This window comes from Miscanthus floridulus, unplaced genomic scaffold (assembly GCF_019320115.1).
Source record: "Miscanthus floridulus cultivar M001 unplaced genomic scaffold, ASM1932011v1 fs_370_2_3, whole genome shotgun sequence".
NCBI classification, from domain to species: Eukaryota; Viridiplantae; Streptophyta; class Magnoliopsida; order Poales; family Poaceae; genus Miscanthus; species Miscanthus floridulus.
The window spans coordinates 13299-24934 of NW_027096661.1; the positions used below are offsets into that span (position 1 = coordinate 13299).

Genomic DNA, 11636 nt, shown 5'->3' on the forward strand with positions numbered 1-11636 from the left:
AGCCAGGCCACGACGCGCCCGAGCGCGCCTTCATCACGCCAGCGCCCGCCCGCACTCAGCCGCACTCCGTTTTCGCGTTGCCTCGGCCTTTCTTCCTCGCAGCAGCACCCGCCGAGCTCTCGCAGCTCCGCCGTCGCCGTAGCCAACACCAGCTCGCCCTCGCTGCTTCTCCACCCCTGCAACGCCTCCACTAGTGCCCCAGCGACCCGCTGCCTCTTCCCGTGCCCGCCATTCGAGTTCGGTAAGCGTCAGCGCCGTGCCAATGCTCACCGGAGCTCCACCACGGACCCCGTCGTCGTGGCCACGCCGCCATAGTCCTCCTCCCGCTCCGTTAGCTAGCGCACTAGGTTCCCCAGCATCCACTGACGCTTGTCCACGCGTTAATTTGAACCACCGTAGCCCACATCGGCGTACCGCCGTGGTCCAGCCCCGCCGCTCCGCCATGGTCACCGCCGTCAGCTCTAGGGCCGGCAATAGGTCCGGCCAAGTGGCTCAGTAGGTTCGCTAGGTCACGTAGAGCACGTAGCATAGATGCTACCGCCGGCGAAGCTCGCCGTCGACGAGCCGTAGCCGCGCAGTGCCCAGCAGCGCCGCTGCTCTGCTTCGAGTCAATGACATGTGGGGTCCCCTGACCACGGGTCCCACCGGTCAGCGACTCAGTGTTTGAAGGCTAACTCATTTGATTCCAGTTTTTGATTTGTTTTGTGATTTTGTATCTTCAGTTTGGTAGCTCCTAAAATTGTGAAATATATGGTTGTGTTTTAGGAAGTGTAGTATTTAGAAAAATATGTTCTTGGTTCAACAGTAGAAATTTCTGGAGATTTAAATAGGATTTGAAATGTGCTTTTGAATGCATTCAAATTTGTTTATTTTATATCTAGAGTTCCTGTGCTCCAAAAATTATGAAATTTTTGTGGTAGGCTATCTTAGCATATGAGCTTGGTAAAAATTTGAGACCAGTGCATGTGTAGATCTATAGTTATAGATTTTTCTTTTATTAGTTAATCCTTGCAGTGAATTGTTATAAATTATTATGAGTCCAAAATTCATGAAATTTGGTTGGAGGTAACACTAGTACCATATGGATGTTAAGAAAAATAAGAAATACTGTTGCTTGACACTTTTCAATAGGATTTCCATTTATGCTATTCAGCCTTGCTTCCTATCATTTTGTATAGAATGTTCTACTTAGTAAATGACATGAAATTTTTATAGTAGTCCTGTGATAGCATTAGTAAGACTCTGTAAAGTATTTGAGAAATATTAAGCACATCTGATATATATTTATTATTTAACCTAGATATCTAAATAAAGAATAAAGGCAATTGTAAATAAATAGTTTGGTCTCACCATTATATTATCTAAAATGTATTTGGTATGCCTACACTTTGGTAGATTTTAAGTTGTCAAATTTGGAATGATTACATGGAGTAGAAGTATTATTACTTTATATTGCATATTAAATAATTTCCGGACTGATTCTAGGCGTGTGATGAGTTGCATATTGAAACTGATGTGTACTATAAAAATGGTTAATAACAAGTTGTTATAGAATTTGATAAGCCTGTTCTAGAAAGTCCAGGATCACTGTTTTTGGATTTATAGAACTCCAGTTTAGAGTGAAATAAGTAGCTACTGTTTGTGGCATAGTCGATGCATGTAGAAGTAGTTAAGTAGTAATCGAGAAGAGATATGCACCTACTCAAACAACGTGATGCACTTGTTAACATATATGCATTTGTAATACTTATACCATACTCATGCATCTAGGATCGGAGGAAGAGATCATGTTGCTTGAATTCGAAGAGCAGAGGAAGGGAACCCGCAGGAGGATCCGCAAGCCGCAGCTCCCTAGGCATAGAGCAGAACCCTGAAGAGCTTCCGGAGTGTCCTGACCATCGCCCTACTTCCTTTCTTGCGAGGGCAAGCTCCGGAGCATGATAAGTCTCCCAGTAATTTACAAATGTTTACTTACGTATTTATGATTGATGCATTAGGTTATAAGAGTTGAATGAAACCACTTGATGCATGTACATTCCTTATCCAGATATTACACCTTTAACTGGTATAGGTCCAGGATCGAATATATATGCTTAGCCATGCTTAGACCGGTAGAAGTCAGGTGATGTCCTGTCACCTGCGAGATGTAGGTGGATACCGGAGCACGGTTGGTTATAATTGTTATCGTGGAAAAGAACCATGGTTAATGTAAATGGAGACCAGGCGGGATGTCGATAGAAAAGCAACAAGACATGGAGTCTTGGGTGTGGATCTATCCCCGTTTATGTCGATCAAGGACCGTACCGTTGTTGGAACTTCTAACAAGATTGAACGCATGCCTCTCACTTAGCTGGCCGGATAATTCGTTCCGACCGCGAAGCCGAGTAATTCAACTCAGGCCGGGAATTGTTCTGTTGTGCACTCCTTCCGGGGAACGATCAGACTAAGCCCAAGGGCAGGCTTGGCCTGAGCATCCTGGCATCTGGTGTTCTAGATTGTGCGACGCGGTACGGACCCGTGAAATGTGTACCTGAGTTGTATCAAAGGTGACCTAAGGCTATCGTGGCTGGTAGACCTGGGTTTGTGTTAGGAATAAATTCCCAGCTGGTTGAAATCGATTCGAATCGCCGTCTCTCCCGGATAGTGAGAAACTTGGCTAGCTCCAACATCGTAGTAACTGTGTTATGAAACATGATGGTTCGGATAAAAATTGGAATTACAATACCTGCTATGGTTACTATTGTATGCTTCTAAATGATATACCACATGTTTGGCACAGGATAGTTGCTAATCTAGAAAAGAATAGTTATAATTAACTTGATAAAGGAATCATAATTGTTCAACGGGTAAGTTGCCTTTTTCGCAAAATGTTGCCAAGTTACGTCCACTTATACAGCCTTGCATAATCCTTGGAGTCATTTTATTTCTGGTTCATGACGGGTAAGTCTAGCTAAGTACCTTCTCGTACTTAGGGTTTATTTTCCCATTGTTGCAGATGGCACTGTGTATCATGGTTATTGCAAGAGTTGCTTCTATCCCGCCGTGGATGAGGAGTAAGCCTTGGGCAGGCTTCTTTATTAATTCCTATCTTTGCTTTGTGGACCGTGATCTAGCTTGGCACTGTATCAAACTATGTTGGAAACTTATCTCCGAACTTATTTGCTTCCGCTTTATTTATCAAACTCGGTTTGTAATAACTTTTTATTCGTACTCTGATGATGAAAGTATCTGTGAACTTTATGTAATATGTGGCATGTATGTTGAATCCTGTACGATCTTGGTTGTTGTAAATCGTTTATCGAGACCCGTCGTGGTACTCGACGGACTACCGGGTTTATATGGGTTCAAGTATAACAGTGCGACCGCTTGCGGATTGCCATTGTACTTGTATTCTTATAAATTGGTCGGTTCTGCGACAGCTGGCATCAGAGCAAGATTCAACGTTAATTGTCACAAGTGTATTTAAAACAAAAGTTTTTGTTTTCCAAAAACCCTTCTCTGGCAACTAATAGTTATTTAATAGGTATTTGAAATCTAAAGTGTGCCAGTGATCACTTTCCTTATGCCCAAATTAAGGATTATTAGGTGGCTATTTAAGTACTAACATGGGGGTTTTTACTTCGTCGTCCATACGGCGTGCTATAGTATGGATGCCATTCACTTGAGTGGTAATGTATGGATCAAGTGCCTCTACGCCAAGGTAAGATGAGTGTATGACCGCAAGATGTGAGCGTGCGGTCGGGAAGAGTTAGCTTTGGTACGGCTATGTATGCATGCTTGCATGTGTATATGGTACGTATTTAATTGTGGGTTTAAATTATTGTCGGGTAGATTGATACGAAAGTATATGTATGGGTATACATATATGGAAGTATTTACAAGTACATTCTGCATATTTCATTATGGGTTTGGGGCTGAAATGAAATTTTATGCAGGTGCACTAACAACGAAACGTGTAGCTCGACTAGTTACGCTATTTATGAGAGAACGTATGTATGCCACCGTGTCTACCGTTAGAAACAAATTTTCCTAAGTTTGTGAGGACGTACGGCACGAGCATGCATCATGTTAAATTACCATTCACATAATTACATTGTTCCTCCCCTTATTATAAAATTCTTACTCGGTTATGTAACTCTTATCCATTATGGCATTGTCTCACCAAGGGGTACATGTTAATGGTGCAGATGGCACGCACCAAGCAGACTGCTCGCAAGTCCACCGGAGGCAGAGCTCCTAGCCGTCAACTTGCTCCACGTACCCGTCAACGTCACACGTTCCTTGGAGAGTTTGGGATGCCTACACTCTTGTGGAGAGTGCTCAGCTATGTAGGTTATCCTAATGGAATGGAACCCCGCTACTTCTGGGTGAATGAGCGGTTGGGAGAAGGTCTCTTAGTTACTGTGGAGGCCATTGTTCGTCCCCGAGGCGACGATTCTGAGTGGACAGGCTAGTGTTATGAGTCAACTGGCAGGACTGCTGAAGAAGCAGCTAGCAGGGCAGCCTTCGGGATCTTGAGGAATATCATGGATCGTTTTCCTCAAGAGCTGGCAGCCACTTTGGTTGGAGTCTTTCCAAGAGGTAACCCATCCACTGACTCATGGCAGCAGGCAAGAGGAAGATCTTTGGAGATTGGTGCAGCAGAAGGGCAGAACAGTGATAACCCTGCCATGAGCGCCATGTTCGCAGTGACGAGAGTGTTAGATGGAGTAGAAGGTAGCCTCGGATGTGTGTCTGGTGCTCTTGGTCATGCCCGCGAGGACCGACGTCAGCTTCAGAGGGAGCACGACGCCGAGATTGAAAGGCTCACTGAAGAAATGACTCGGTTAACTCACCAGCGGAATGCAGCCTAGTCCAGGGAAGATGTCCTGAGAGCTCGACAGTTTGAGCTGGGACAGCAGCTGGCCAATGCGGAAGAATACAACGATAATCTACATGAAGAGGTTCATCTACTGAACAATTAGCTCCACCCTTATGTCCCACCTGGAGCCACAGAAATGGATCTAGAAGGGTACGAGGAAGGTGAAGAAGAAGTGGAGCCTGAAGAAGAAGTAGAACCTGAGGAAGGAGATGATTCTGCGTCTGACCTCAATAGTGATCATGATGAGGATTAGATCGCTTTGCATTTAGTGGAAGGACTAATGTATCACCTTTATTTATGTAATGGACCTGTAGTTTGAAGTTGGCATTAGTAACCAGACTATCATGTAATGTCAATCGCATGTTTGGATGAACGTCAATGCAATTCCAGTTCTTTGTCGGTAATCACGCTTTAAATTGCATGCGTTATGAGCACGATAAGTGGTCAAATTGGTGATGTCATGTTGCGAGAATGAATTATTATGCCTCTGTTTTTATTGTGATTTTGAGAATTTTCTCCAGTAATTTCAGTTTGGCATGAGTACAAAATTCCTCTGCAATCTCTTGACCTCAACCAATAATCGCTTATTGTTGCAACTTCGCAGATGACGCGCACCCGTGCAGGAGCTAGTAGCAGCCAGGATGGCAATGGTGATGACTTACCCCCACCGCCGCCGCCGTCTGCTCAGGAGTTCTTTGCCCAGTTCCTGGGGAGCCAGAGGACAATGGAAGAAGCCTTGCGCCTTATCGCGCAAAACACTGCTCGTGGCCACCCACAGCAACCAGGGGCCGAGCCAAATCAGCATAGTTCATTCAAGGAGTTTCTGGACACGAAGCCTCTGATCTTCAAGGTGGCGGAGGAACCACTGCAGGCCGATGAGTGGCTGAATACCATCGAGCAAAAATTTTGTCTACTAAGGGTCATAGAGCACCTGAAAGCAGAATATGCTTCTCATCAATTGCAAGGACCAGTAGGAATCTGGTGGACACACTTCCTGTCGTCTCTGCCTGCTAATGCGAGAGTGACCTGGGATCAATTCAAGATGGCTTTTAGGGGACACCATATTCCCCCGGGCCTAATGCGCATGAAAGCAGCAGAATTTATGAGGCTCACTCAGGGAACAAAGTCACTCACAGAATATATGCACGCATTCAACAACTTGTCAAGATATGCTCCAAGTTTCATGGATACTGAAGAGAAAAAGATTGAGAGTTTCAAGCGAGGGTTGGGTACCAAATTAATGAAGACTATGGCAAATTCTCGATGTGCCATGTACAATGAGTTTATTAGTGATGCCTTGACCCAAGAAAACCACAACAACATGCATGCAGTTGCTAAAGGTCGCAAGAGGTCATATGAGGCCGGTGCATCCGGATCTTTCCAGTCGAAAGCGCCTGTCACAGCTAGGCCACAATTCCGTCCACCTGCACCCAAGTTTAGGCCTCCACCACCGAAAGCTCAGAATAATAGGCCACAAAAACCATTCCGTAAGGCATTCACTATTGCCTTACCAAAAGGAAATGGTAATCAGGACAGCTCCACCAGATTTAGAAGTAATCAACCATGTTTCAACTGCAACCAACTGGGTCATTGGTCCAAGGAATGCCCCCACCCCAAGAGGAATGGCAACCCAACTCAGAACAATCAGAGGCAGGTGAATGCTAGGGCACGTCAGGGACAAGTGCATTATACCGCTGTAGAAGAGGTGCCCGCCGGAGAAGTTGTCACGGCTGGTATATTTCTTGTCAACAAGCATCCCGCTGTTGTTTTATTTGATTCAGGAGCTTCTCATTCATTTATGAGTCAAGCATTTGCATCTAGACATGATCAAGAAATAATAGAAGTAAGTAAAGGGGGTTTTAACATAAGTTCAGCAGGGGGAACTGTTACTGCCAAAAAGATAGTCAAAAATGTACTCATCTTGATACAAGGGAGGGAGTACACAACAGATTTGATAATATTGCCGGGGTTGTCGATAAGTGTAATCTTAGGCATGAATTGGATGAAGGATCATGGTGTTCTTATTGACACTAGCAACCGTACCATTATGTTGAGAGAACCCACGGGAGGGAATGCTTTTCTAGTTCCACTCTCTCGCGAATTCGAACCCCAACATTTAGCCTGTGCTATCCAAGCCACCACCATATGTGATATTCCCGTGGTTTGTGAGTTTCCGGATGTATTTCCAGAGGAATTACCAGGTCTACCACCGGATAGGGACGTGGAATTTAAGATCGAATTAGTGCCAGGTACCGCACCCATATCCAGAAGGCCCTATAGAATGCCACCCAATGAGTTAGCAGAACTTAAGGTTCAATTGCAAGATCTATTAGACAAAGGTCTTATCTAACCTAGCTCATCTCCATGGGGATGCCCAGCATTGTTTGTGAAAAAGAAGGATAAGTCACTGAGAATGTGTGTAGATTACAGACCACTCAATGCTATGACCATCAAGAACAAATATCTGTTACCCCGCATCGACATCTTGTTCGATCAGCTAGCTAAGGCGAAGGTATTCTCCAAAATTGACTTGAGATCAGGTTACCATCAGATAAAGATCAGACCGGAGGATATACCTAAAACTGCTTTCTCTACTAGGTATGGCTTATACGAGTATTTGGTTATGTCTTTCGGACTAACAAATGCTCTAGCCTATTTCATGTACCTGATGAACTCGGTATTCATGCCCGAACTTGATAAGTTCGTGGTCATGTTTATCGATGACATATTGATTTATTCAGAAAATGAGTCAGATCATGAAGAGCATCTGAGGATTGTCCTATCCAGACTGAGGGAGCATAAGCTATATGCCAAGTTTAGCAAATGTGAATTTTGGATGAGCAAAGTACCTTTCTTAGGTCACATTTTATCAAGAGATGGAATCTCAGTAGACCCATCCAAAGTACAAGAGGTCATGGATTGGAAAGCCCCAACTTCGGTTCATGAAGTTCAGAGTTTTCTCGGGTTAGCAGGATACTATCGCCGGTTTATTCCAGACTTCTCAAAGATAGCTAAGCCTATGACCAGACTACTTCAGAAAGATGAGAAATACAAATGGACACCAGAATGTGAAACAGCTTTTCACACCCTCAGAACTTTGTTGACTACAGCGCCTGTGCTAGCACAACCAGACATTGAAAAGCCTTTTGATGTATTTTGTGATGCATTAGGAATAGATTTGGGATGTGTACTTATGCAAGAAGCGAGAGTAATTGCATATGCCTCTCGGCAATTGAGGAAACACGAAGTCAACTACCCTACACATGATTTGGAACTTGCAGCCGTTGTCCATGCATTAAAGATATGGAGACATTACTTGTTGGGCAATGTATGTCATATCTATACTGACCACAAAAGCCTCAAGTATATCTTTACCCAGCCAGAACTGAACATAAGACAACGTAGATGGTTGGAATTGATTAAGGACTATAATTTGGAAGTGCATTACCATCCGGGTAAAGCTAATGTAGTAGCCGATGCACTTAGTCGAAAGTCCCATTGCAACATTGTGGAAGCACTATTGGAAGATGGATTCAACTTGCTCCATCCGGCTGTACTACACAATATCACAATCAGTTGTTCGCTTGAGGGCAAAATCATAGAGCTACAGCAGACAGATGTAGGAATAAGTCACATCAAGAGAAAAATGCAAGAGCAGGAAACCAAACATTTTAGATTGGACGAAAGAGGTGTATTATGGTTTGAGGACCGATTAGTGGTACCAAAAGACCGTGAGCTAAGGAATCAAATTTTAGAAGAAGCTCACTCATCCAAATTGTCTATCCATCCGGGTAGTAGTAAAATGTATCAAGATCTAAGAAACCATTTTTGGTGGACTAAGATGAAGAAAGAGATCGCAGCCTATGTTGCTAGGTGTGATAACTGCAGTAGAGTGAAAGCCGTCCATATGAAAACCGCTAGATTACTTCAGCCATTGCCTATTCCAGGATGGAAATGGGAGGAAATCAGTATGGACTTTATTACAGGCCTTCCAACCATGCCACAAGGTCACGATTCAATCTGGGTTATTGTTGATCGTCTCACCAAGTCAGCACATTTTGTACTAGTTCACACAACATATCATGCAGGGAAATACTCTGAGTTATATGTTTCCCAGATCGTGAGACTGCATGGAGTACCCGGACTATAATCTCAGATCGAGGACCACAGTTTATAGCTCGTTTCTGGGAGCACTTACACTAGGCTTTGGGAACCAAGCTAATCAGAAGTTCAGCCTACCATCCGTAAACTTCAGGACAGACAGAGCGAGTGAACCAAATCCTAGAAGATTTACTTAGAGCTTGTGTTATATCTTCAAAAGGTTCATAGGAGAAATGGTTACCTTTAGCTGAATTCTCCTATAACAACAGTTATCAAGCGAGTATCAAAATGGCTCCATTTGAAGCCTTGTATGGCAGAAAGTGCAGAACTCCATTGAATTGGATTGAGCCCGGTGAAAGGAGATACTTTGGTATTGATTTTGTCAATGAAGCCGAAGAACAAGTACGTATCATCCAACAACACATGAAGGCAGCTCAATCAAGACAGAAGAGTTATGCCGATAGGAGAAGAAGACCACTGACTTTTGAAGTGGGTGACTATGTATACTTGAGAGTATCACCCATGAAAGGTGTGAAAAGATTTGGGATGAAAAAGAAGCTTTCACCAAGATATGTAGGGCCATACAAAATTTTGGAACGAAAAGGAAATGTTGCGTATAAGTTACAACTTCCACCAGAGATGAGTGCAATCTTTGATGTGTTCCATGTTTCTCAGCTAAAGAAATGTCTTCGAGTACCGGAAGAAGCTATTGCACCCACCAACGTGCAGCTTCAATCGGATTTGACCTATGAAGAAAAGCCAATTTGAGTATTAGAGGAGATGGAGAGAGTAACAAGGAGTAAGATTATTAAGTTCTATAAGGTGGTGTGGAACAATCATAGTGAACAAGATGCTACGTGGGAAAGAGAAGATTATCTGCAAGAAGTTTATCCCGCCTTTTTCCAAGAATGGTAGGTCTTGCAAATCTCGGGACGAGATTTTTATAAGGAGGAGGGGCTGTAACACCTCGGGTGTTAGCCTTGCATAACTTGACTTGCATAACATGAGCATGAGCATCAAGCATTCATAAATCATCATTTACAATTGAAACATTTGATCGAAACATATGAAACATTGCTTGTTATCTCGTGTTTCTTAGAACATATGCATATGATCATGTGCAAATGAATGCAAGTGGGTGATGTTGGTCACTAAAACACCTTAGCTACACTTAGGTTAACAAAAGGAACCTTGTTCATGAAGGTCACCTTTCATGATCAAGCACTTAAGTAATATTACATGTGTTGACCTGGATAGCTATATGAGTGACTACTACATGAAATGCTTAAATGACCTTGCAAATTGTTTAAACATGCTTAGAGTATCATCATGAACAACTTTGGTATTTAAGGCTAGGGCTAGTTTGGTCATTTAGCCATGGTTTGAATATGTATCATGATTTCAAAGTGACATGTTTGACTAAAGTTGAACTAGGTGTTAGGGACCTTGCATGGAGGAGTTCACTAAAGCAATGTTGTAGTGTTTGACATAAGGAACAACTTTGATTTTTGGGCCTTTGACTGATTCAGCTCCTAACATGTGTGAAATTGGATTTCAAAAATCATCAAATCACTGATTTCCACACTTAGCAAATTTCACCAAGTCTTTTTCACTGACCGACTGACAGGCTCACCTTGGGGAGGATTTTACTCAGTTTACGTTGAGAATTAGAACACGATCATTGAACAACACTTGTAGCTGGCACATGAGTCTACAAAATTTGTTTAGGATGTTTACACGAAGGAGCCACGGATTAGCAGATATGTCGACTTGAAAACGTGCTGTCAGGCATCACCGTTCGCGACTGATGAACTGAATCGGCTGATTCAGTGGCCGACCGCCGTCAGGCCGTGGCCGCCGCGTGGAGGAGAAATGGCCGCGCGTCACCTCTGCTCTGCCCAGCCAGGCCACGACATGCCCGAGCGCGCCTTCATCACGCCAGCGCCCGCCCGCACTCAGCCGCACTCCATTTTCGCATTGCCTCGGCCTTTCTTCCTCACAGCAGCACCCGCCGAGCTCTCGCAGCTCCGCCATTGCCGTAGCCAACACCAGCTCGCCCTCGCTGCTTCTCCACCCCTACAACACCTCCACTAGTGCCCCAGCGACCCGCTGCCTCTTCCCATGCCCGCCATTCGAGTTCGGTAAGCGTCAGCGCCATGCCAATGCTCGCCGGAGCTCCGCCGCGGACCCCATCGTCGTGGCCACGCCGCCACAGTCCTCCTCCCGCTCCGTTAGCTAGCGCACTAGGTTCCCTAGCATCCACTGACGCTTGTCCACGCGTTAATTTGAACCACCGTAGCCCACACCGGCGTACCGCCATGGTCCAGCCCCGCCGCTCCGCCATGGTCGCCGCCGTCAGCTCTAGGGCCGGCAATAGGTCCGGCCAAGTGGCTCAGTAGGTTCGCTAGGTCACGTAGAGCACGTAGCGTAGATGCTACCGCCGGTGAAGCTCGCCGTCGATGAGCCGCAGCCGCGCAGTGCCCAGCAGCGCCGCTGCTCTGCTTCGAGTCAATGACATGTGGGGTCCCCTGACCACCGGGTCCCACCGGTCAGCGACTCAGTGTTTGAAGGCTAACTCATTTGATTCCAGTTTTTGATTTGTTCTGTGAATTTTGTATCTTCAGTTTGGTAGCTCCTAAAATTTTGAAATAAATATGGTTGTGTTGCTTAGGAA

The 11636-nt window shown here is 44.7% G+C and overlaps 1 protein-coding gene across 1 annotated transcript in view; it reads right to left on the bottom strand.

Moving 5' to 3' along the window:
- Positions 1-10996, bottom strand: part of LOC136531551 (WRKY transcription factor WRKY71-like) — a 16494-nt gene extending 5498 nt beyond the window's left edge. Inside the window, exon 1 of the mRNA XM_066524199.1 lies at positions 10850-10996. Within this exon, the coding sequence (XP_066380296.1) occupies positions 10850-10996 (147 nt within the window). The remainder of the gene's footprint in view (positions 1-10849) is intronic.
- Between the last annotated feature and the right edge of the window lie 640 nt (positions 10997-11636).